Genomic DNA, 26,511 nt, shown 5'->3' with positions numbered 1-26,511 from the left:
GTTTTCCAAAGTGGCTGCACCATGTTCTTACCAGCACAAATGCTCCAGTCTTCCATGTTCTTGACAACACTTAGGATTCTCCGTTTTTAAACTATGGCCATCCTGGTGGAGGCAAAGTGGCATCTTATGTGTCTGAAAAACAACTTTATCGAGATGTTGTAGCATGTGTGTAGTATATTCACAGCTGTATGCAACATCAACATGGCCAATTTAGAACATTTTATCACCCCCAAGGAAAATCCTGTATGTTTTATCCATCACTCTTCACTCTTGTCCTGGTTAGTTAGTTTTGTTTTTTTGTCCAACATGACAGAAACCAGACTCATCTGGGAAGAGGAACCTGAACTGAGAAATGCCTCCATGTAGTTGGACTTTCTTTGGACCACCAGCTTCTGAATAATGACATGGAGATTTTTTTTATTAATTATGAAAGCTTGGCCTTAGCTTAGGCTTGTTCCCAACTAGCTCTTTTTTTTTTTTTTTTTTTTTGGAAGCATGATGCTTGCTCTTCTATTTTATTTTTTAATTTTTTTATTTTTTATTTTTTTATTTTTTTTTGAGACAAGGTTTCTCCGTGTAGCTTTGCGCCTTTCCTGGAACTCACTTGGTAGCCCAGGCTGGCCTCGAACTCACAGAGATCCGCCTGGCTCTGCCTCCCGAGTGCTGGGATTAAAGGCGTGTGCCACCACCGCCCAGCCCCAACTAGCTCTTAAAACTTAAATTAACCCACTTATATTAATCTACATTATGCCACTACATTCTGGCTTGTTACCTCTCTTTCATACTGTATGTCCGACTTCCTCTGAGACTTGATAGCGAATCCTTGCCTCTCTCTGATTCTTCTCCTGAGTTCCTTTCTCTCCCCGGAAGTCCTGCCAATCCTCTTGCGCCTAGCTATTGGACATTCAGCTCTTTATTAAACCAATCAAAAGGCGCCTTGGCAGAGACACATCTTCACAGTGTACAAAAAGATTATCCCACACCTCCACACCTCCATACCTGTGGAAAAGTCTGTGGGGCATTTTCTTTTCCTTCACTCTTTCCTTCCTTCCCTCCCTTCCTCCCTCCTTCCCTTCTCTCTCTCTCTCTCTCTCTCTCTCTCTCTCTCTCTCTCTCTCTTTCTTTCTTCCTTCTGTTTTTAAAGACAAGGTTTCTCTATGTAATACTGGCTGTCCTGGAACTTGCTTGGTAGACCAGGCTGGCCTCGAACTCAGAGACCCACCTTCCTCTGCCTCTTGAGAGCTAGGATTAAAGAAACCTAGAACAACTCCCCACTTTCTCAAACTCCCTCCAGCTCTAGGTGACCAATTCTTTTTGCACAGATCCTCTGCCATAGCTGTCATATAAACACAATCATGTACCATGTGTCTTTTGTGATTGACCTTTCTCCATAAACATCTTTGGGATAAAGGTACAGCTCAGAGGATGAACACTTGCCTAGCATGTGTGAAGTCTTGGGTTTGATCCTCAAAACCATAAAGAAAAACATTCAGGGTTCACCCTGCCCCCATCACTCTCCACCTTATTGCTTTGATGCAAGGTCTCTTCCTGAACTTAGCGCTCATGTGTTTTCCAGTTAGGCTGGAAGCCAGCAGGTCCCACTTATCCTGCTGTTCGAACACACAGGTGCTGGGAAATATACTCTGGTCTTTCTGTGTGAGCAGCAAGCATTCTTAGCCAACTCCAGGCCCACCATCCCTTTCGTACTTAAAGCTGTGTTGACGAAGGAATTCCTAGTGTATTCTGCATTCAAACTTTGATCAGTTCTTTGATATTCTTCCATTCTAAAGGTCATTTTTATTTTCTCAGCAGTTTCTCCCCATATCTTTAAATTAATTTGCTTTTGAGGAATGGTCTCACTGAGTCGCCCAAGATTGCCTAGAAATCACAATCCTCCTTCCTCAGCCTACTGAGGGCTAAGATTACAGCTATGTGTCTTGAAATTGCCTTTTTATGGACAGAAGTTTGAATTCTGAATATTCCTCCTAGACCTGTGTGTTAAGGGTTGGCCCCCAAGGTGATAGATATACTCCTGGATGTAGGTCAGGCAGAATGTCTTTAGTCCATCGAGTGGCACCCTGGATGGGGTTTGGGTCCTAAGCTTTTCCTCTTCCTTTGTGCTCTCTGGCTCGTAGTGAAGTGACGGATTCAGTTTCTGCACATGCTTCCACCATGATGTGCTGTCTCCCCACCACAGGCCCACAGCAACCGGATCAGCAGGTCAGAATGCAGAGCCTCCACCACTGGGAGCCAAGATAAACCCTTCTTCATAAACTGGCCTCGGGTCTTTTGTAATAGTCACAGAAAGCTGACTGCACATAGTTTTTAAATGTTTATATTTCAGTTGGGTGGTGGTGGTGCATGCCTTTAACAGGCAGATCTCTGTGAGTTCGAGGCCAGCCTGGTCAACAGAGCGAGTTCCATGACAGCCAGGGCTACACAGAGAAACCCTGTCTCGAAAAAACAAAAACCAAACCAAACCAAAATGTTTACATTTCAAATACAGATGGTAAAGAACAGCATAACGAAGCCATGTGTGCCTGCAATTAGTGCTTCACTTGAGCCCCAGGAACTGCGACCCCAGTAGAAGACCTCCCCGCCTCTCTCACGCACACCCCGGGTGTTCTTACCCAAGGCCAACCTCGCCTTTTGCTCTGTCTGCCTCCTCCTTTTCAGGGTTCTCTGTTCTCTTCTGCACATTCAGCTTCTCTCTCTACTAGTCCCTTCTCAGCACTGTTTAACCCTAAGCAAAGCTTTCCATGCTTCCATACACCATCTAGATCGAGCCCGCCTTTCTCCAGCCAACCTCTGTGCCGCCCTGAGCCCCATCCCTAAACCACCTCTTGGCTTGTGCACTTTCAGCCTGGTGGGAATCAGACAGGGGCTTCCAGTCTCCTTCTGGAGGCCCTGAGCTCTCCTCCTGGGAATAACGCACAGACAGGAAAAGCTTTCATCTTCTTGAAAACACTAGTATTTAGCATAGTACCTGGAACACAGTCAGTACTCAACTAAAGATGGTGATGACCGGTCCCTTTCATCTCCAGCAAGGCATCTGGCACCACAAGAGTAAGAGCGGGTGTCACAAGGCTATAGGTGACAATACCCTGTGGGTACTGCTAAGATTGAGCTGGGCCCTGCCCTAAATTAATCCATATTATGTAAAACAATGGCTTTTTAGTCTTGCCTTGCCCGGAAAGATTCCACTTTACAAGCATTTTGGGCTCCATTTTGAGGATGGAGATGGATTGTGTATTGTCTGGCACAACTCATGAAATACACACTGAAAAATGACACTATGGGAATCGAAAGGGGCCATAGTATGAATCTATTGGGGAAAAGTGGTACTGTTGGGCCGGGCAGTGGTGGCGCATGCCTTTAATCCCAGCACTCGGGAGGCAGAGCCAGGCGGATCTCTGTGAGTTCAAGGCCAGCCTGGGCTACAGAGTTCCAGGAAAGGCGCAAAGCTACACAGAGAAACCCTGTCTTGAGAAAAAAAAAAAAAAGTAGTACCGTTGGGTACACGAGCATATGAAAACCATGTCAGGAAAACCAGGCCCTAGAATTTATTGGACACACAAGAAAAAGGTGTAACTCTCTCACTGGGGCATGGCAACAGTCCCTTACTGACCTGTCATCTGGCCGCCTGATATGTGCATCTAAGGGCAGACCGGCAGAGGACTCCCTGCTGCTCCCGGCCCACTGTTGACACAGCCTGTTCTGGTTTCTCTGTCTTGCTGTTCATCCTTCTTGATCTGCGGTCCTCCCCACCAGTGACTCCGTGCCCAGTCCTGCCCTGTCCCATCCACAGCTGGACTCAGCTCCACAGCTCAGCTCTGGCTTTGCAGCTGGACACTGCAATCGCAGCCGCAGGTCCCCTCCGGAGACCACCAGCTGGTTTGATATCTCACCCCACACAGTCAATATGGCTATCAGTTCCCCGGCTTTGGCATCTCAGGCCTCTTCAGAACTCCTTGCTTTTTAACCCTTTTGTGTCCCTTCTGTAACCTATGCATATGCACACACACATTTACTACGTGTATGATATCATCTGAAAGTTAATATTAATAAGTAAGCCTGGAATAAAAGCCTATGTTTACCTCGTTCAACACAATCAAGGAGAGTGTGGTGGGAGGGATAACTTGACAAACTGCTCCCCTGAAATTGCAACCGTGTGAATTTATTGTGATTCAACAAATTCTGACGTGGGAAGACATAAATGTGTCATTTATGTTTCTGACAGTGTGCGCTCATGACAGGACCCCAAAAGGTGGTTCCCTCTGTTACCCCCTGTTTTGAGATTATTACCATTCTAGGTGTTTCTCATAGAGTCCCAGAGGGTCAGTCTTTCTAACAGGTGACATTGAGACTATCTGTGTGGCCTTGGGGATGGGCCCTCCCTGGCACCAGATGGTCACGTCCATTGATGCTGAGGTTCTTCTGAACAGTCTGCCTTTTCCTCCTGCCTCTTGGATGTGACTGTCCCCCCCCCCCCCCCGAGCCCCATTCCTCTTCTTATGGTGCTTTGCATTCTGCAAACTATTGGCTCTCAGAGCACACGGCTCCTGCAGGGGGCTTGGCGGCCTGGGACCACACTCACACCAGTTTTTGCTGATATCAGCTGTGCCGCTGCCCTACCTGGCTTCTGGAGCTCAAGCTTTGTTGTTTCTAGGTGGAGAAGACTCCAGGCCCAAAGGACCTGGATGCTGCTTTCTAACTTTCTGGTCTCCAGGAAAATCCTGCTGGATTTTCCAGCTAGCCTGTAAAGGAAAAGGGCAGAGACACGTCCCTAGCCAACACAGTAACTACACAAGCACAGCCACGGGGTACAAAACCCACCCGAGAAATGAACTGACAGCTTTGGTTCCTCTGCAGGTTTGGGGTTGAGGAAGCAAACAGATGTTTTCCTGGGGACTAGTAGACAAACCAGAAGTAGAGGAGTCCCATTTTGCTCATATCATGTGACCCACCTTGGAAGTGTTGCCCCCCCACCCCCACCCCAAGGTGGCTATTGCCCGATCCCCTGCTGGGCAAGCTCTTTGAGGCTGTGAATATGTTCACACCACCTATGCCTGGCTGTTCTCCAACTCCTTTACAATGTCCCCTGACCCACCTGTCTTCACAACCGGATGAGGCAAAGGCCCTGTAAAGGTCAAGGTACTAGATGAACTCAGGATGGGCCCTTAGAGGCATTTTGGATCCTGAGTCCTTTACCCTTTCTATGATCGTCGGCAGCCTCTTTCCTCCACACGCAAGAGCCCATCAAAACACTCCTTAATACCCTCTGCTGGGAGGAAAAACACGTTTATTTGATTGCGCCACTCGGGGAATAAAGCCGGCTATTCCATGGAACCCGTTTCTGGGGTTTTCTTGGAACTGAACAGGGTCAGCCAGAGTGGGCAGGGCAGGTCATCACATTACCCAGGGGGCCGGCTCCCCGAAACCATCGCTTTCTTTCCTCTCTGCTTGGACTACAAAAAGAGCCCTGGAGGGTTTGAGAAACCCTGCTACCTTTAGGACCTGGAGGATCCGAGTGTGTGTAGGGGGGTCACCCTCCCCGCCCCCCAGCAAAGTCGACACCCGGAACTGCTCTAATAGGAACCAGCCGACTGAGCTCCGGGAGGGCTGCGGGCCGGGTGTAGAATTCCGCCAGACCTCAGTGGGACCTCAGAGGCGCGCGCCCTGCTGAGGGCGTAGGGGGTGGGGTGGTGATGGGTGTGGGAGGGACAAACCTGACCTCTCCCATCTGGGCTTGCCCCTACCCCCCACCCCAAGGCCCGGGATCCAGCCCTCCCCTGCCCGGCCCTGGTAGAATTCGGTGTGTGCTCGTGTTTTCCCAGGGAGGGTGGACTCGGGGCTCCCCAGCTCCCATCATCGGGGGTTCCCCCAAGACTCCAGACTCTTATGTCCACTTCTTCCTCGCCCTGAGCTCTGGGGACAGGGACAGCTGGAATAGCAGGGGACAGAACCCAGCCTAGACTGCTAGGAGGGTCTCACGTGGAACACGTGGAAGCGGTCCCCAAGCCGGGACCACAGTAGCATCTCAGTTCTGTTCCCAAAGGACGACCAGGGCGTCTTGGGGTGGGGGTTGGCGCGCGGCCGAAGAAGTGGGAGGGGACAGGTTGGGGGGTGGTCTCTGAGGAGGAGCCAGGCTGGACTGTATTGTTCCGCGCTCCGCTTCTCGGGTTCTTCTGCCCGCTTCAGACCGGGTGGGCGCACCCCGAGGCAGAGGCGGCCCCCCTGCGCCCCGAGACGGTTCCGAGGAGGGGAGGTCTCACCTGGAGCTCTGTGTCGGAGCCGCGCGAGCGGGGGATACCGGTGGAGACTCAGAGTCCCTGTTGTTCCCCGCCGCACCGCGAGCCTTTGCAGGAGCGGGGCACCAGGTCCCCCCTGCGATGGCCGCTGTCCGTCCGGGCCCCGCCAGGACCACGTGCGGACGCTGGAGCACCGCTCTCTAGCCGGCCACAGCGCCTCTTTACCCCCGCCTGGCGATGGGGAGCAGCGGGTCGGCGTTGAGGGTCTGTGCGGACCACCGCGGGGGCATCAACTGGCTGAGTCTGAGCCCCGACGGGCAGCGCCTGCTGACGGGCAGCGAGGACGGCACGGCCCGCCTCTGGAGCACCGCGGACGGCCAGTGCTGCGCGCTCCTGCAAGGTAGACGAGCGCGCGTGCTCGCGACCCTTTCAGCCTCGCCATGCTCACCTGCCCCGCACCCCGGACCTCACTCTTCCGGGGCCTGCAGTCCCCTTCTGGAAGAGTAGAGCTCTAGCTCCTTCGCATCCGGGGGCTCACCCAACCCTTGAGCTCGTGGTGGGGCGCCGTGAGAGTCCGAGGGTGCTTGGGTGCGGGTGACTAAGGGGCGCGCACCCTAATGCAAGATGATTTTGTCGACTAGTCCCATGCAATCTTTATCATGACAAAATTTTTTGCAAACAAAAAGTCTCGCCCATACCTTAAAGAACACTTCCTGCGGCACTCCTTGACCCGGTGACCCTTGGCCGACATTTCCACTTGGGGGCCCTTGTAACAGTAGAGGTTGTTGAGGATCCACGCTGCTGTGGGCTGTTTTCACACTGTGACCCTAACCCAGACACGAACCGATGTCACTACGTTAGGGACTTGTCCAGGGCTGAGGAGCACCCTTGAGATTTGAACTCCCCCCCCCCAACCCCCCTCCCTCAGCTCTTTTTGGCCTCGTGTCAGTTATGGCCAGAAGAAAGAGGAAGATTGATTCCAATTTCTGAGAAGTGGGGTCGAGTCTATCTTGCATATTTGAAAGGAAACACGGAATTATCATGCGCAGAATTTACAATGTGTCCCGGGTATTCACCCATTGATTCAATTCTATTCGAATCCTGAGCAGCCTTGTCCTGGGTGCTCCCCACGATGCTCTGTGGAGCCCCCTCAGACCTGCTGTTGGCCTCTGCAGTAGCGCATGCAGGCTTGAGGCATGCTAAGCTTTCTGCACAAGGTATGGCTCTTTATCTCCAGCTTTTCCACCACGATCAGCAAATGCTGGGTGGCCCGGCTCAAGCCCTCCAGAAAGACAGTGTTAGTCTTGAAACTGCTTCATTCCTCCACTATCAGTTTTAGGTGAAAACAGTGTAAGGTAGCTAGTTCATGGCCCCGAAGGGAGGAACATTGGATTGACAGGTACCTGGGAGCTGGTGTGAAGATGGGGAATTGGCTGCAAACTGGTCCGCATTCCTCTCCACACAGCCAGCGTTCACGGACAGGCCCCGCTTAGGAGGAGAGCTGTTAGCTCAAGTAAGATATGCATTGTTTCCCAAAGAAAAGACTGTCTGGGGTTCTTAGGAGTGCAGGTTCTTTGGCCTGGCTCCAAAGATTCCCCAGAGGAGAACCTTGGAATTGGCTTTTTGTTTGATTTGTTTGTGTGTGTGTGTGTGTGTGTGTGTGTGTGTGTCTTTCTTTCTCTCTCTCTCTCTCTCTCTCTCTCTCTCTCTCTCTCTCTCTCTCTCTCTCTCTCTCTTTCAAGACAGGGTTTCTCTGTGTAGCCCTGGCTGTCCTGGAACTCACTCTGTAGACCAGGCTGGCCTCAAATTCAGAGTCTGGGTGCTAGAGTTAAAGGCATGCACAACCACCGCTTGGCTTTGATTTTGGTTTGAGGCAGGGTTTCATGTCACCCTCAGGTTTCAAAGTCACTGTCTTAGTTGGGGTTCTTGTTGCTGTAATGAAACAAGATAATTAAAAGCAAGCTGGGGAGGAAAGGGTTGATTAGGCTTATGCATTTCTACAACACTGCTGTCACTGAAGGAAGTCAGGACAGGAACTCAAGCAGGGCAGGAGCCTGGAGGCAGGAGCTGCTGCAGAGCCCATGGAGGAGTACTGCTTACAGGCTTGCTCTCCATGGCTTGCTCAGCCTGCCTTCTTACAGAACCCAGGACCACCAGCCCCCAATGGGCTGTAGGCTCTCCCCTGTCAATCACTAAGACAATGGCCGGCAAGCTTGCCTACAGTCTAATCTTTTATAGGTATTTTCTGAATTGAGGTCCCCTCCTCTGAGATGACTTCAGCTAGTGTCAAGTTGACTTAAAACTAGCCAGCACACTCACCTTGTAACTTTGAATTCCTGATCCTCCTGCCTCCACCTCCAAAATACCTGAAATCAGAGGCTCTACAGGATGCCAGGCTTGGTTGGTGTTTCCAATCGCTATTTCATCAGGATTTGGGTGACTAGTGCACAGCCAGCCTGTGGAGCGCTTATGCCTGGGACTCCAGTGGGACTCCTGTTTGTCAAGGAGGCTTCTCCTCAGAAAGTCTAGGCCTCCCAGGCTGGTTCTGGCCCAGTGGCTTGTCCCAGGGCAGCTCTGGAATCCTGCCAAGTTTCCAGGGCCCATCCTTGAGCCCAGCTGTGACTGGCACCCAGCATCCTTCACACCTACGTTAGTGGCCCTCACAGCTGTGTGTCCCGTCAACATAACACAGCTTCCCAGTGAGGGATGCCTGGCCTGGCCTAGTGGAAAGCCACCCCACTGAAGGGGAAACTGTTGAAGATTCCCTGCCTCGGCTGTTCTTGCCAGGGTGAAGACTCTGAGTCTTTGTTTCTAAAGGCTGGCATTTCAAAACTGTACCAGGATGAAAGGGACAAAGATATTTTTCCTGATTATGACTGAGCTTGCACGAGTCAGTGTGGCTATTTGGTGTCTTTCTGTTTGTGTTCCCTTCACCTGGGAAAAACAAGGTCTCCCCCAGCAGCTTCCTCCTGAGATATTAGTAGGATTGATTACACATACACACCCCTTTTGTTTTGGGCATACATGAATGCAAGTGTATGTACCTGTATATGGAGGCCAGATATTAACCTTAGGTGTTCCTCAGGAACTGTGCTTTGTGTGTGTGTGTGTGTGTGTGTGTGTGTGTGTGTGTGTGTGTGTGTATGTATGTGTATGGGGGTTTACTTTATGTGTATGGGTATTTTGCCTGCATGTATGTCTGTGCGCCAACTGTGTGCCTGGTACCCAAGGAAGCCAGAAGAAGGCATCAAATACTCTGGAACTGGAGTTACAGATGGTTGTGAGCCTCCATGTGGGGTCTGGGAATAGAACCCGGGTCCTTTGGAAGAACAGCTAGTGCTCTTAGCCACTGAGCCATTTCTGCAAGCCCCACTGACACCAGTTTATGAACCAGAGATGGACAAAGGCAGACTTAGTTATTATTGCAGAATGTCCTGTGTTTTCTGGATGCTGCCTGGAGGTGAGTGTAGCCTCAGCATCCCCCAAGTGGGAGTGAACTAGAGGACTTGTACAGGGTGGCAAGACTGGTCCATAGCAGCCCACTGCTTGTGGCTACTGCTTCTCCTCAGGGTCCTGCTGCAGGGAAGCTGTGCCCAGGCCATACAGCCAGCTAGAGGCAGCTTTCATCCCTGTGAACTGCCCGTGAATGCAGGCATCCTTCAGCTCCTGTGGAGGGCTTGGACCCTTGTGTAGCCTTAGGCTTGCAAAGGCCATGGGATTCCTGCCTATTGTTTGGACAGCCCTGATTCCTTGGGCAGAGCGGTTGAGATTGGTGACTGGACTGTGTGTTCAAGTTTCCTTATCAGTTCTCAGCAGCTGAGGCTGTCTGGGCTGGAGGGTTTTCTGAGTATCTTCCAGAGCTTGGGGAAGTTTGGACCAGGGACTGGGATGGAGACGAAGTGGAGATTGCTGGGCAGATCATTTCTGTTGGAACTCTCTAAAGAGTCTCAGAAGAGTCACAGAGCAGCATCAGTGGGACTGGAATGCTCAGGCTTCCCGCTGCGGACACACACATTTAGAAGGGATGGTTTCAGATGCAGGGGTGAACACTGGTGAAGAAGGGTTGACTGGCACTTATTTTGGGAAGAGGATTGCTGGCATGGTAGTGGTCTCCAGCCCCCTCTTTGCCCTCTGTGGGGTATCCATGTCCTTCAGGACACTGGGTCCTGACCTGAGAAAACATCCTGAGATGTCTGTGCTGCCCTGTTTGGTTCCCAATGGAGTAAGGGACTTGACCTGAAGGTTCTAGGCCACTGTGGATACTCTACATCCTTTTTTGGCCTCAGCATCTCTTGTGAGTCACTCATGGTTGCAAGCTTCAGGGGAGGGCGCTGGCCTGGGACAGGACCCAAGCACAGTGTTAACTGTTAGCTTTGAGGGTCAGGGAGAAAAGAGGCATGTAGGGAGGGGCTGAATGAGGAGAGGAGTATCCGGTTTTTGTTTGTTTGTTTGTTTTGATTTGTTTTTCTTGTAAGCTAACAACTCATGCATTTAAAATTTATTTTTAGATTTTTTTATCTTATATGTGTGAATGTTTTGCCTGCATGTATGTCTATGTACTACATGTGTGCCTGATGGCGCCACAAGAGGGTGTCAGAGCCCATGGGACTAAAGTTACAGATAGTCATGAACAGCCATGTGGGGGTGCTGGGAATTGAACCCACGTCCTTTAGAAGAGCAGCCAGCGCTCTTAACTGTTGAGCTGTCTGTCCAGCCCCTTACAAGGCATAGAGGAGTACTGGGAGGCCTGCTACACATAAGCAAATCAGTATTTGCTCAAGGAAGAATTCCATGAAGATGTCGTCTGTTTTAGTGACCACACTTTGGAGGTTCAGGGGTAGGTTCCCTGTTGCCTGTTCAGAAGGCTAAGGGGAAAGGTGCCAGAGTGTTGGGTGAGGCTGTGGGAGGGTCATGGCTGGGCTGGTGCTGAAGGAGAAGGCCGTGTCTTATACAGCTGATGGTGGCAGCTTGGGACCGATGGACCTGATTCCCACACAGAAATCCAGGAAGCCCTGATGTGATTCTCAGTTCTGAGTGACAGCCTGCAGATAGACCATGATCCTGGTGCTTTGGACAATGTCCACTCTGGCACATCTAAGTGCCAGATGTCACCTGCTGAAGGGCGGTACCAGTCAAGGTCCTGGCTCCCTTTACATAGGGTAATTCATAAGCATCTAAGAAAGCGACGCCACAAAGTGGACACAAAGAACCCAGGGGGCAATGCAGCTACAACAGCCTGGAGGCAGCTGGGGGGAGGGCTCCTCTGGGGCAAGGGGACCTTGACTGGAGGGCCACGGGCAGCCCGAGGCAGCCCTCTGTGTCAGAGCCCGAGGTAACGTTTTGGCCTAAAGTCTCCCACAGTGTGAAACCTACTGGAAGTGGGAGACCCGCTCCCTCTTTTATCCTAGGGAACTCTTGACGAGGGAGAAGTGAGAAACATTTAGATAGAAAGAGATACTTAGACGACGAGAGGAAGGACAGAAACACAGGATAGCCTTGGGAGGGCCTAGGTCAATACCCAACAGCCCCTCCTGTCTCTTCTAAAGGGCAATTATAGAAATGCCAAGGGGTGGAGCAAAAGACCTCCCCCTAGCAGAGCCAAGTGCAAACCCTTCCAAACACTTTGTAACCAAGCACGTGGTGCAGCCCTGCTGTGTAAAGCAAGCTCAGATCTAACTAGAAAACCTCTGTGGGCTCCCACAACCAGGGGCCACCCAGCAAGTGTACTTTTCTGCACAAATTACAGTACCTGCTTGTAAGGATGCGTTACTATGTGGTGCAGTCACCGAGTGGCAGTTGGGGTGGCCAGCTGCTTTATTGTGTGATCCTGGGGACTGAAAGAGAAAAGAGGACTTGTTTCATACTGTGTCCCCTGCGGCCCTGGGTCCTGGGCCACTTTTCCTACGTGCAGAGGGAACAGCAGATCTTGGCAAACCCTCAGTGCCCAGGGAGGCGAGAAGGGCCGCTGCCTCAGCAGGAGCCCCGAGGGCTGCTCTTCTGAATGCAATAACTACATCTTATCTGCATTCTTTATCCCTTCAAAAATATTTACTTTCAGCTTGGCGTTTTTTGCTTATTCTGCACAATTCCAACAGCTGAAAGCTGAGGTCCCTGGAGGTGATAGGTCCGGAGCCGGCAGACACAGCTCCTCCCACCCTCAGTGGTGACCCCACCAGCCCTGGGTCTGGCCCATCAGTCTTTTGATGGCACTGGTTACAGAGTACCGGGGTGGGGTGGGGATTTGGGGGGTGGACAAGGGACAGGCACAGCAGCGTCCAGGCCCTCAGCTGGCAGGCTCTGACCCACGACCCAAGCGGGTGTGTTTGCTGCTTGGGGGGTGAGCTATGGAGACTGGAGAGGGCCTTTGCCTTCAGTGGAGTCCTGGGTGCCGAGGGAGCCTCCCTTGGCTCAGTGTCTGGCTGCAGAGGGCTGCTGGGTCAGCCTGGCTTGCAGTCAGAAACAGGGAAAACTGCTGTTGCTTTTGATTTAGTGTCTCTTCAGTCTGTGTGTTCAGCCCTCTCCCTAACGTGCCACAGAGCTGCCCCCACCTCAGGTTCAGCAGCCAGGCTCCCTCCGCGGTTCCACAAAACCGGGGAGCCGTTGCCCAGTAGCTCCACGTGGCTCTCAGGTGCTTCTTCATGGTTCGATTTATGGTTCACTCCTGCACTTGACCCACTGTGTCGACGGGACGTCGGCAGCTGGGCGCTGCTGGAGCAGTTGCTCTGGGCCTCAGCCAGCCTTGGCTCACGGTCCTTAGGAGCCATGGGTGGTGACGCCCATCCAGGGTTATTAGGGGGCTATGGGAGGTAACTCCCATACAAAGTCATTAGGGGGGCCTGGAGTCATGCCATGCCAGTACCCGGTAGGCCTGGCACACCTTGGCTGCCTTTCTTGGGGTATCTCAGCTCCCAAGAGGCATTTGGAAGAGGGAGGCAGACTGGTCTCAGGGAAAGTTTGTTGACAACTTTAAGAAATATTTATAAACTCTGGCAAAAATCTGGGCTATGTTTTGCCAAACAGATTTGCCCTCAGCTTTTTCATCAACTTGTGTATTCGGGGAAACACAATCTGCCGTTTCTTACGGGTTTACTTAATTCTTGCATTGTTTTCAGAGCAGCCTGGCATGCGCTCTCCCGGAAGACCGAGAGCTTTTATTAAAATTCTCTTTCTTAGAACCCAGGACGTCAAGTTCTTCCAAGCTAAGTTTAACCCAGGACCTAAAAAAAAAAGTTAACAAGCTTGATCCTGCCGGAGAGATTGCTAAAATTCCTGTTTGCCTGACTCCAGCTATGAAAGGAAATTCTCAAATGAGATTAAAGACCTGGGTGTGGTGGCACATGCTTTTAATCCCAATGGTGGGAGGTAGATTTAGGAGAATTAGGAGTTCAAGGCCAGCCTGGTCTACATGGAAAAAGTCTCAAAATAAAAGGGGAGCAGGTCCTGGGGAGATGGTCAGTGAATCAGGGGGCTTGGTGCTCAGCTGGGAGCGCCTGAATTCAGATCTCCAGAACCTATGTAAAAGGCTGAGGGTGCTTTTTTGCAAACTACTGTAACCTCCAGTGCTGTGGAAGATGGACACAGGAGGATCACTGGGGCCTGTCCTCAGCCCAGCTCCAAGTTCAGTGAGAGACTCTCAAGAGAACACACAGAGAGTGGTAGGGCAGACCAGACAATCCTTTTCCATGTGTCCACTGGCGCGCACACACACACACACACACACACACACACACACACACACACACACACACCTCTCTATCACACATACAGAGACAGAGAGAGAGAGAAAGAGAGAGAGACAGGTTTAAAAACCACAAAAGGGAGTTGGGCAGTGGTGGCACACACTTTTAACCCCAGCACTTGGGAGGCAGAGGCAGGCAGATATCTGAGTTCGAAGCCAACTACAGAGTGAATCCCAGGACTGCCAGGACTGCTTCACAGAGAAAAGCCTGTCTTGAAAACAAACAAACAAACAAACAAATCACAAAAGGGCCAGTCTCACTGGACATGGCAATTTACTCCTGGGATCTGAGTGAGCACCCTGGAGGCTGAGGCAGAAGGATTGTGAGTTCAAGCCTAGCCTGGGCTACAAAGTAAGATGCTGGTCTGTAGGATAGAAGGAGGGCTAGTCTCCCAGACTTACCTCAGATGCTCCTGCTCTCATGCATCTGCTTGCACACACAGGAAAAGAAGAGCTGGTTCCTGGCCAGCTCACATTTCCTCTCATGGTAGGTCATGAGAGCTATGTGACCTTCTGCCAGCTGGAGGATGAAGCCGCCTTCACCTGTAGTGCCGACTGCACCATCCGGAAGTGGGACGTTAGGACCGGGCAGTGTCTGCAGGTGTACCGAGGGCACACGTCCATCGTGAACAGGTCAGCCAAGCCCCGGGGCATGGGCCAAGAAGACAGACATGGAGGACTGATTCTAAGCAGGGCAGCTAACCACTTGTGGTAGTGGGATGATCGGGCAGAGGAGCCACAGGAAAGAGGCATCGTTAGCATATATTAGCATTGTCTGTCCTGGGAGCCACACACCCTGACTGCCCCTCTGGGTGTGGGGAAGTGGAGCTACAGCACCCACTGATGGGAGCGAATTCCAGAGGAGACACCTTATATGACCCCAGTGACAGCTAGGGGCTCAGAGGAGGAGGGAGATGCAGTTGGTGGTGTTTTTAAACTTCCTTTCCTATGGCTACTGAAGGTCTCCTGGCCTTCTTCGGGATCTGAATTTTTTTCCTTGTTGAATTTAGGTTGGACCTGAGCAGTGGAAATTTGTTTGCTGACCAGATCAACTTGATGTTATTTTTAGGACACACAATAGTTACCCAGGGCTCCCAAGTTCCAAGTGGATGCCTAGCATTGGAACCCGTGGAGTCACACTGATGGGAGAGTCCCTGCTTGGGAAAGACCCAAGGGCCTTTCTTTGTGGACACAGAGGAGAGACTGTGCTGCAGCCCGGGGGGGGGGGGGGGGGCGGGCTCTGAGTGCTGTGTGGGCCTCCAGACAGGCAGATTAGCTACTCAATCTAACTGCCGCTCCAGAGCCCACGTCGGATGGCGGCTGGACAGTCTGAAGGTGTCTGCAGGAGATGCTAGATTTAGAAGGAGAAAGCTCTCACAGTTCAAACTGGCCTTTCCCAGTAAGATGTCTGTCATTGGCCGGGCATGGTAACTTGTTTCTGTTGTCCCAGAACTTGGGAAACTGAGGTAGTGCAATTTCCGTGACTTCAAGGCCAGCCTGGGTACAGAATGAGCTCTAGATCAGCCTGGCTTAGAGGAGACCCTGTCTCCGAATCCCTCCCTTTCCTGTCTATACAAAAAATGTTCTCCACAAAAACAGAAACTGAGGCATCTGTCAGAAGCCAGCCTAGGTGGGTGAGGGTCCATGCCTCAGATGACCAGCTTGTCCTCAGGTTGTTGATTAGGGAACAGTCACAAGCTTCTCTAAACAAGGCGGAAACTATGCTCTTCAAGGTTTAACATCTATGCCCACACACAGGTAATATACATAACGCAACACAAAGGTACAGCACATGGATACACACGTACATACAGCATACACGCAACATGCATATGTATGAACAAGATCATTCATATAAACATACATATACACAACACATACATAACTGAGATGCATCAAATACATATACAAAGGAATGTCCACACGTGTGCTCGACATGTGTCCAATCCACATGCACAGACGGAACATACACAAACGCACACACATACACTGTTTCCCATCAGTGGCTGTTCCAAATCCACCACACGAAGGACATACTCCGATGACTGTGTTCCCAAATGGGTGAGAGGCTGGAACTCACTTCTGTTTTTAGAGCTAGGCTCTGTGTGTGTGAGCTTCGAGCACACCATCCTTCAGTGGCCTGACGTCCCTGTTGTACATTCTGCCGCATCTGCCCAGGGCCACTTAGCCCGTGTTAGTTTCTTTTCTCATTGCTTGGACATCACTCACCCCCAGAGAAAGCAAAAAGGAATAAAGGGAGCCAGTCTATCACGGCAGGGAGGGCGTGTCCGCAGGAGCAGGAGACAGCCGCCAGTCAGGTCACACTGACAATCCGCTCACTTTCTCCTTTTTATTCAGCCCAGGACCACAGACAGGGAATGGTGTCACCTGCTTAGGATGGAGCTTCCTACTTCACTTAACCTAATCTAGAAGGTCACAGATGTACCAGAGGCTTGTTTCCACGGTGATCCTAAATCTTACCAAGTTGGCAACATTAACCATTGAGAACCCCAGTGCCTCGAGCACCCCTTATGGGGCTGCACCCCCAGAACATCATAGGTTCTTGTCAAGGGGGTTCTTTGACTCCCAACAGATCAGAAACTCGCCATGTAGACCAGGCTAGCCTCAGACTCAGAGATCCACCTGCCTCTGTCTTCTGAGTGCTGGGATTACAGGCGTGGGTCATACCTGGTGAGTCTAGACTTTTTAACAAGGACGTGTAAACAGGCCCTTGGGAGTTCTGTGCAAAGTTCTCTGAAGACAAATGTGTTTTTCTGGGAGGTTGTAGCATTTAGCAGTGTGAGAGCAGGCTTTTTGAGGCAGGGTCTGTCTCACTGTATAGCCTGGGGCTTGCCTCAAACTCACTATGTAACCCAGGTTGGCTTTGAACTCAAGGCAGTCCTTCTGCCTCAGCTCCCCGAACGGCTTTTTCCTATTTTAAACAGAAAGCCCTGTGTCCCTCTTCCTCCTGTGTCTCTGGCTTGGATGGAGTGTTATGTGAATCATGCCCCAGAGACAGGGTCCCTGCTGGGGTACAGGTCAGGCCTGCAGGTTTGTCATAGAGGGAAAGAATTGAGAATGAAGAGGTGGCTGGGGGGTGGGCACAGTGGACATGTGGTGTTTCGAGCTAGACCTTGGAAAGTGAGTGTGGAGCAGGGCAGGGACTGGAGGCTGTCTGTGACGGGGCCAAGGCTAGCCTGTGAGGGCCGGGTGGATTCCTTCAACCCTGGGTGTTCTGAGCCCGACCCCTTGCCCTCTTACCCACAGGATCCTAGTTGCAGATGACCAGCTCTTCAGCAGTTCCTATGACCGGACCGCACGTGCCTGGACTGTGGACAAAGGGCAAGTGTCCAAGGAGTTCCGGGGCCACCGCAACTGTGTGCTGACACTAGCCTACTCGGCCCCCAAGGACCTGCCCAGTGATCCCTGCTTGGAGGCCGCCATGGGTGGCGGGCTGCTAGTGACCGGCAGCACAGACGACACGGCCAAGGTGTGGCAGGTGGCCAGTGGCTGCTGCCACCAGACACTTCGGGGCCACACAGGTGCAGTGCTGTGCCTGGTGCTGGATGTCTCCAGCCACACGGCCTTCACAGGTAGCACGGATGCCACCGTCCGTGCGTGGGACATCCTGAGTGGGCAGCAGCTGCGGGTGTTCCGGGAGCACCAGGGCTCTGTCATCTGTCTGGAGGTGAGGCCTGCCCGACTGCTGCCAGACTGCATGTCCTGCTGTGGGAGGAAGGGACGAGGGGAACACAGCCTCAAGTAGCCTTCGTTCACAGTGCCCGTCCGTTCACTGCATCTGTCCGTCAGTTCTCTCACGTGTGGAGCTGGTAGAGTTCTCGTGGCCTAAACACCTTTCTTAATTTTGTTTTTCAAGACAGGGTTTCTCTGTGTCATCCAGGCTGTCCTGGCCATGAACTCAGAGATCATCCTCCTGCCTCTGCCTCCTGAGTGCTGGGATTAAAGGCATGTACCACCACGCCCAGCTCACTAAACACTTTTTATTTGGCATCCCCAACCCTACAATCATTAATTAATTAACTAATTGATTGATTGATTGATTTTGAGACAGGGTCTCACTGTGTACTCCTGGCTATCCTGGAATTCTGTGTAGACCAGGCTAGCCTTGAAGTTACAGAGATCCACCTGCCTCCCCGCCTCATGTGTGCTGGGATTAAAGGTGTGCGCCATTATGCCTGGCCCTGGCCCACCCACACTCTTGCACTGGGAAAGTGTCCAGCCTATGCTTTGTGGGAGATACTGTCAGATCTCAGCAGTGCAGACCTTGCCAGGAAAATGAACAGTAAGTTGACTGAAGAAGAAGATTCCTGAAAATATATCCAGACAAAGGGGAGGTAGGGCCGAAGTGTAGCTGGAGAAATTTTCTCCAGCTCCCGCCACCAAGTCCCGCCAGTCCCAGAGCCCACTTATAAAATAAACACACAAACTCTTACATTATTTAAACTGCTTGGCCATTAGCTCAGGCCTGTCATTGTCTAGCTCTTACTCTTATATTTAGCCTATTTCTATTAATCTTTACTTTGCCACATGGCTCGTCGGGATCTTCCCATGTGGCTTGTCATGGTGGCGGCTGGCAGTCTCTCTCCCTCAGCCTTCCGCTTCCCAGAATTCTTCTCCTTGTCCCGCCTATACTTCCTGCCTAGCCAATGGCCAACCAGTGATTTATTTACTGACCAATCAGCAACACATTTGACATACAGACCATCCCACAGCACTTCCCCTTTTCTTTTCTTAAAAAGGAAGGTTTTAACCTTTACACATCTCCAAAGTCAGCTTGGTATATTTGGGAATTTGGGCGTAGTTTCTCTTACTACTTCCTGCTGGAGGGGGGCGCTGTATCTTATGGGGAAACAAAGAAAATTTTAGAATTATGGAATAGTCCATGAGGCTGTATCGTCTGAGCCAGATGCCTTCAAACCATTCTGGATGTTGGATCATCTGGGCCATGGTGTCATTGGAGACCTTCAGGGGGTCTTGGCTGGTCAAACCTGATGTATCTTAATCTGGAACAAATCCATAGCCTTTGGCTTTCTGTGGGAACAAAAGCAGAGACTCCTTTCCAAAGTAACATATCCTTATATCCAAATTTTGAAGTCAAGATATCTTTAAAATATGCATATTGGTTTAACTCAGCTTCCTTTACAATCAAATATCTCTCTGCAGTTAAGAATCCCAAAGACAACACAATCCAGATTCTCTGTGTAATATTCATCTTTACGTGGCTTATTTTTTATACTACCTTTACTGTCTCTTTAATGACTTTATTTTTTAAAACTATGTATTTGTTTCTATAACTCTATATATCACCTTTTTTGTCTCTTTCAAGCCTACGTATCTTTTACACACATTGTAAACTATTACATCTGAATCTGTCTTATTGTGAATCTCTTGCCTTAAACTGCAGCAGCTGTGGCTGCTGGCTCCGCCCACCTCAGCTTCCCAACATGGCTACATTTACCGCCAGCTCTGGGAGCTATCGTGGGTCTATGCTTTTATCCAAGCAGCGTGTAGCCCAAAAATCTCTTTTTTTGTTTTGTACCTGCAAAGGCTAAATTTACCACGCAGCTTAATGTGCCACTTGCAGAGGCCTTATTCCCGCCATACTGCAGGTCGAGCATGCACGCCAGGAACCCGCCAGTAGCTCAAACCAGCAGCTGCTGCTCATTTGAGAGAGACAATTAGGAAGCTGTTTTTAGCTCCGTTTTAGAATCTTTTTTCTCAGTTTTTAGGTGGAAACTCTTGTCACCACGTTGGACGCCATTTGTAGCTGGAGAATTTTTCTCCAGCTCCCGCCACCAAGTCCCGCCAGTCCCAGAGCCCACTTATAAAATAAACACACAAACTCTTACATTATTTAAACTGCTTGGCCATTAGCTCAGGCCTGTCATTGTCTAGCTCTTACTCTTATATTTAGCCTATTTCTATTAATCTTTACTTTGCCACATGGCTCGTGGCTTACCGGGATCTTCCCATGTGGCTTGTCATGGTGGCGGCTGGCAGTCTCTCTCCCTCAGCCTTCCGCTTCCCAGAATTCTTCTCCTTGTCCCGCCTATACTTCCTGCCTAGCCAATGGCCAACCAGTGATTTATTTACTGACCAATCAGCAACACATTTGACATACAGACCATCCCACAGCACCGAAGAAATGACCCAACAGAGAAAGAAACTTTTAACAGCCTAAGTGTGATTGAGAATACCTGGAATCCTGCTGCTGGGGAAGCCAGGAGGGAATCTGAAGCCAGCTTGGGCTACACAGTGAGATCCTGTCTGAAAAAACAGACTAGGGAGTTGGCTCAAACATTTGCTGCACAAGCTGAGGAGCTGAGTTCATCCCAGCACCATGTAGAAGAGCTGGGTGTGTCGGGGCTGGAGAGACGGCTCAGCAGCTAAGAGCACTGGCTGCTCTTCCAGAGGACCCGGGTTCAATTCCCAGCACCCATGTGGTGGCTCACAACTATCTCTAGTGGGATCTGATGCCCTCTTCTGACATAAGTTGTACAGATAGGTAGAAGACTCATATACATAAAATAAGTAATTAGAAAAAGAAAAGAAAGCTGGGGGCACGTGCCTGTAACCCACCCTGTAGAGGCAGAGGCAGGTGGACCCCTATGGCTTGCTGCCCAACCAGCCTAACCTAATTAGTGAGCTCAGGATGCCTGAGGGTCAGCAGAGGTTGATCACTGCTCTCTACACACACACACACACACACACACACACACACACACACACACATACACAAATAATAATAATAATAATAATAATAATAATAATAATAATAATAATAACATCAACAAAAACCCTTAAGGCCTGACCTGCGTCTGTGTATTTCCTGAGCTGAGTTTCTGTCTCTGGCAACTGGAATCTTTTTCTTCCCCTAGAGACAGGGCTTTTCTCAGTTTTTAGGAGCTGGAGGAAGGTCTGAACACAGTGCCTTTGCTGCCGTATTTGGGGTTGTGTATACTGTCAGCCTTCAGTCCTGGGTACCAGTTCTCTCACCCAACATGCTAGTGGTGACAACAGCCTTCTAGGCCTCTCCGGGGCTGAGTGTGGAAGTGACCCGACCCTCAGCTGGAGCATGGCTCAGTGTGTCCACAATTAGCAGGAGTACTGGGGGGGGGGGGGGGGCACTGCTGTGTGTGAGGATCGTGTGTAGGCAGGGGCTTCTGTTTATGCCTGGGCACTGAGCTTGCCACTTAGTGACAAGCCTCCCTGTGTCCTCTGACTCTCTGGAGGCTCTGCTACCTCTCCTGAGTGCCTTCATCTGGGGACCAGGGCTTTATTAGTGAGCCTGTGGAGGAGGAGGAGGAGGAGGAGGAGGAGGAGGAGGAGGAGGAGGAGGAGGGGGAGGGAGTGGAGAGGCTCTGTCTGAGTGTGTGGCTCTGCTTGGGGACTGGGGGTCTCTGTCTGGGTCTGAGGGACACTGTCTAGTATCTGCAGGGCTCCACCTAAGGTCTGCAGGGTTATGTCTGGCTAGCATCTGTAGGGTTCTGTTTGGGGTCTGCAGGGCTTTCTAGGGCTGAGGACACTGCCTTCTGGGCCCAGGCTCACCAGTGGAAAGAGGAGCTGGCACTGTCTAGTGCTCCAGTGGGTGGTGGGGAGTATGTCTCGGGGTCACCGTGCTTCCCCCCATTGAGACCTGCCAACGTTTCCCGCCTTGTAAATAATGATTTGAGGGCTGCCTGGCCATCAAGGCCCATGGGTAGACCCTCCTGCTTTTCCGACAGCTCACAGAGCGGCTCCTGTACTCGGGCAGTGCGGACCGGACTGTTAAGTGCTGGCTGGCGCACACTGGAGAGATGGTGCGCACGTTCCCGGCCCACAGACACAGCGTGAGTGCCCTCAAGTACCACGCAGGCACCTGTAAGTCATCTGTCCTGGCTCTGCCCATGCCACTCCAGTTTGCCCACTCTCCCTTCCTCTCCTGGTTCGTCTCCTCTGCCTCCCATGGTTTGCCGTCTCTGAGCCAGGCTACCTTTCCATTTCATTGGTGTCTGAAGGGGAATGGCTTGTTGGGGAGGGAGGAAGCTTTTTGTCTCCTAGGTCCCAAATGGTCACACATCTGGGTCTTCATCCCCTTCTCCTCAGCTCCACCAATGGCTATTCCCTTCCTATTTAGTTTCATGAGCCCCTAACAGAAGCAGATGTTAGACTCCCATAGGGCTGGGCCTGTGAGTGGAAACCCTAGGAGTTAGCCTGACGTGAGAAGTTATTTTTCCTTCCTCCCATGTCCAAGCCTTAGTGTGGGCATAGCTCTGCTCCCTGGTCAGACACGGCTCTCTTAACTGAGCACAGAATGGTTAGCCCCCAGACACCGCCAGGTGGCCTCCTCTGCCCCTCCCCTTGGTGGCAACTGGCACAGCTGTGCGAAGTCACCCTCATAGGCCCCTCTCACTATGACTGAGCTTGGTTCTTGGTCTTTGCCAACAAGGCTACTGAATGGGCTTTGCTCCCGACCCTGTCTACTCTCAAGATGCCCAGCAGCTGGACCCTGCTGCTGAGTCTGGGGAGAGGCAAGGAAGGAACTGAGGAAACCCAGCAAGGAAACTCCCTCCCGGGGCCCTGTGCACCCTCAAGCTTTAAGAAAAGGGGAAGTGTGTGCAGACAAAGGCAGGAAAGGGTAAGAAATAGATACGAAGACCAGGGAGCAGCCTAGAGGGGCTGGCTTTAGGCAGGCCCAGAGTGGCAAATACAAGGTGGCCTTGGGGTTTCGCCTGCTGCTGTCACAAACACTCAGAGGAAAGGGTTGTCTTACAGTTCCAGGTTGCAGGGAGGTACAGCAGCAGGGGCCTAAGTCAGCTGGTTACACCACGTGGGTCGTCCAGAGCAGAGAGGAGTGCGCGAACCCATGATACTGCCAGCTGCGTACTCAGCTCACTTTCCTCACTGACGCAGCTCAGGGCCCAGCCCATGAGATGGTGCTCCCACATTCAGGGTCTTCCAACCTCAATTAACCATCATGTCATGCCTCAGGCTACCCTGACCGAGATAATTCTGCATTGAAATGAGACTCTCTTCCCCGGTGATTCTAGGTTGGGACAAGTTGACAGTTCACACTAAGCAAAGAGGGCTGCTGGGGACTGATCCCCAGGACCACTCTCTCACCAGGGGTATTGAAGGGTGTGTGGCCCAGCATCCTTACCTCCTCGGTGGACCTACAGTTTCCCCCCACCCCCACCTGAGCCGCTCTGCTCACTTAACAGGCCTCTGTGGTTTCGTCCCTATCACCTCCATGCTTCCGGCACTGTCTGCCATGTGAACTGCTGGTCTCCTGTTCAGGGGGTGGCTTCTGGGGAAATCAGTGTAGGAGGGTAAGTGAACCACTGAACTCCCATAGTTGGCTACTTCAAGTGGCCCTCATCGCCAGCCTCACCAGTACTGATTAAAAAGGAGTCGCAGGCCCCCTCAGTGCACCAGAAACTGAGGGGTGGCACTCAGCCATCTGTCCCAGCCAGCACTCCAGAGACTCTGGTGTCCTTGATACCAGAGTACCACCAAGCCACGTTATGACAGAAGAAGACCCAGCAATCAGACGGGGCCTGGGCCCTGCTTCAAGGCCGCATCCCTTTCTGAGGAGGGTGGGTGGGCTCTGCCCAGCCCTGGGTACAGGTGATGAATGGGCAGGGCAGAGCCTGCAGGGTGTGGTGAGTGTCCTAGAAACACAGGGCAGAGAAGTCTGCTTAACTCAATAGGGTATAAGATGGGCACCTGGCCCTGAGAGGTTCTTGAGACACAGGGCCACTCAGGACAGCACAGGCTGACCGGAAGTCAAGGAAGGCATGGCAGCCAGAGTGTGCAAAGACGTCCATACAGCAGGGGTGTCCTGGGGCCCTCCGTGTCCTCCCTGACTCCACAGGACCGAGACCCTGAGTTGCCCTCAGAAGGCTTCCAGATGTTTCCCACCTGACCCTTAGGATGTCTCTGTGGGGCAGGCAGAGGTCAGACCACCCTCTCACCGTGCCCCATTCCTGGGAGGTGGCAAGGTGGCAGCCAGGAAGGGCCCAGTGTACTGCTGTGTGTCCACAGTGTTCACGGGCAGTGGGGACGCCTGCGCCCGCGCCTTTGACGCCCGGTCAGGAGTGCTGCAGAGGGTCTTCCGAGGCCACAGCTTTGTCATCAACTGCCTCCAGGTAGGAGTCTCCCTTCCCAGCTCTCCTGCCCCAGGGAAGCAAGGGGCCTGCTCCTGGCTGACAGCCGTCCTGCCTGCCCACAGGTACATGGTCAGGTGCTCTACACAGCATCTCATGACGGTGCTCTGCGCCTCTGGGACGTGCGTGGCCTCCAGTCAGTGCCACCTTTGCCACGAGGGCCAGCAGCCAAACGCAGCCTGTCACGCCTCTTTAGCAACAAGGTGGCCTGTGCAGCCCCGGTGCCCTTGCAGCCAGCCTGAGTCCCCGGAGAGGAGATGGTCGAAGCCGTGGCCTGGCTGGTCTGTCAGTGTTCTTGGCTTTCCCAAGCACTCTGCAACTGCAGTGGCCTGTGGCAGAGCGCACCTGCCCTCGTGACCTTTCCTACTGGGGAAGAAGGTGCCTTTCCCTGTGCTGAGCCACGGCCTTCCCACCGGGACACTTGTAGCCACGGCAGGGACTTGAACCGGCTGCCTCCAGTTCTGAGTTGAAGCCCATGCTGCCAGGCCCTCCCTGCTGAGGAAGTGAACTTACAAAAGCCAGGTCAGATTGGCCAGTCATGTGCCACAACCCCCCCCCCCCCCCAGAACTCAAATACACGTCACTCAAAGTGCTCTGGGTGTCGTTCTTGGTTTGGTTTCCTTTTGGAGGTCCGTTGGCCTGCCACAGCTGTGCCCTCTGACCCCTGGCCTGGGTCATCTCCCCTCCTGGTTGAGAAGAGGGCTTGTGAACCAAGGTCATTTATACAGCAGTGGCCTTGGGAGAGGCCAGGGAGCAAGGAACCTCTTCAACCAGCCTGCTTGGCAGGAGCCCCTGCCTTGGAGTACCCATCCATTTTTGGACATTAATCCAGGGGTTTTCTGTCAAGGTCTGGCATTGAACAGCTGGGTAGGACCATCTGGTCTTGTGCAGAAATGCCGTACTATGCCAGATGTGGTGGAGCCACTGGACACATGCAGGAGCCACTGGGGGCTGGAGAGATGGCTCGGTGGTTAAGAGCTCGTACTATTCTTGCAGAGTTTGGTTCCCAGCACCCATGCTGGGCTGTCACAACCACCTGTAACTCTAGTTCAGGTGATAAAATGCCCTCTCCTGGCCTCCATGGCCACCTGCACCCACACTGCACATAGCTATACACAACAAATGCATATACAATTTAAAAGTAAAAATAAACCCTTTTTCTATTATCTGTTTATTGAGATAGGGGTTCTCTCTGTAGCCCTAGCTGTCCTGGAACTCACTCTGTAGACCAGGTTGTCCTTGAACTCAGAGATCAGCCTGCCTCCGCCTCCCTAGTGCTAGGATGAAAGGCATGTACCACTACAACCAGCATCTCCCCCCACCCCTTATTTAAACTGTTATCTCTGCTATAGAGAATCCTGCCAGAAGTGGCAGAAAGGATGGGTGCCAGCTGGGAACCTCCCTCAGTCTGGAGTCTGTGACAGGTTGCTGTGTGTGTTTTCTTAGGAAAACACTTTTGCACGGTGTTCTTGGGGAAACACCAGAATATTTTGCATGACCCACACAACCCACTGGGTTTTTATTTCAATAGCATAGCGACCTTGGCTGGATGTTGAGGACATGAGGATGCCTCACACTCACTCCTTTCCCAGCACCTGTGGGCTGCTTCTGTGTGTTACTGTTGAATGCTGAGCCAGAGGTACCCTGGCCACACCAGAACAGGGAGTGTAGTTCAGTGGTAGAGTGCTTGCTTGGCCTTTGAGAGGAAGGAAGCGAGTGTCTGTGACACATGTTCAGTTGGCCAAAAGAAAGAACAGAACTTTCTACTAGATACCTGGCCAGGAGGACAGAGAGGTATGGCAGTTTTACCAATGCAAGACAATTTCAGGTGATGTGAAGTGACATCAGGCCAAGGCCAGCACATCACTGCAGAGCTTCAGGCTGACTTCATCCCGCAAGCATGCTCTCTGCTGCCCTGGTCCTCCCACTCTGGGTGCTGTCACCTCTGGCCAGGTCTCCACTTGCTATCTATCGGGGCTCTGTGGAGTCTCAGCAGGCTCTTCATCCCCTTCCCAGCATTCCTGGTGCACCCAGAACCTTCTCCCAACTCATGGGTCACTCACCTGTCCCTCCCCTCACCCTGTCCGTAACAACATCTGTGTCTACTCTGGAATATTCTGACTCTTAAGGAGAATCTCTCTCAACCCCGCTCTAGTGGTTGCTAATCCCCTGCTTCATCTCTCCCCTATGGCCACTACCCTATCCAGGCAAGGGCATCTTGCTGGCTCTGCTTGCCCATGGCTCACCCTCACACATGCAGTCAGGGCCTGCTGCCATGGCAGTGACGTCTTGGCTTCAGGTGTTCTCCACCAGCGTTTAAACAGTAGGGAATCGAGAAAGTACAGCTGGCACCATG

General features: G+C 51.9%; 1 protein-coding gene across 1 annotated transcript; it reads left to right on the top strand.

Annotated features, from left to right (window-relative positions):
- The first annotated feature begins 6,488 nt into the window (after positions 1–6,488).
- On the top strand, positions 6,489–24,677 carry Wdr86 (WD repeat domain 86). The gene is made up of 6 exons (XM_059256645.1): positions 6,489–6,651; positions 14,481–14,622; positions 17,257–17,677; positions 21,735–21,870; positions 24,034–24,137; positions 24,221–24,677. Exons 1-6 carry the CDS (start codon positions 6,489–6,491, stop codon positions 24,395–24,397), a joined length of 1,143 nt encoding a protein of 380 aa, XP_059112628.1. The 3' UTR covers positions 24,398–24,677.
- The last annotated feature ends 1,834 nt before the right edge of the window (positions 24,678–26,511 follow it).

The sequence above is a fragment of the Peromyscus eremicus genome, chromosome 3 (genome assembly GCF_949786415.1).
Source record: "Peromyscus eremicus chromosome 3, PerEre_H2_v1, whole genome shotgun sequence".
NCBI classification, from domain to species: domain Eukaryota; kingdom Metazoa; phylum Chordata; class Mammalia; order Rodentia; family Cricetidae; genus Peromyscus; species Peromyscus eremicus.
Note: the sequence above shows the minus strand (reverse complement) of the source record. Positions and strands in the feature narration are given on the sequence as shown.

Excerpts from the sequence above, each read along its gene's own strand:
- Wdr86 (XM_059256645.1), top strand. The coding sequence starts at position 6,489 with ATGGGGAGCAGCGGGTCGGCGTTGAGGGTCTGTGCGGACCACCGCGGG. Across the intron at positions 17,678-21,734 it reads GCTCTGTCATCTGTCTGGAG|CTCACAGAGCGGCTCCTGTA; the intron begins GTGAGGCCTGCC and ends CTTTTCCGACAG. Across the intron at positions 21,871-24,033 it reads CAAGTACCACGCAGGCACCT|TGTTCACGGGCAGTGGGGAC; the intron begins GTAAGTCATCTG and ends GTGTGTCCACAG.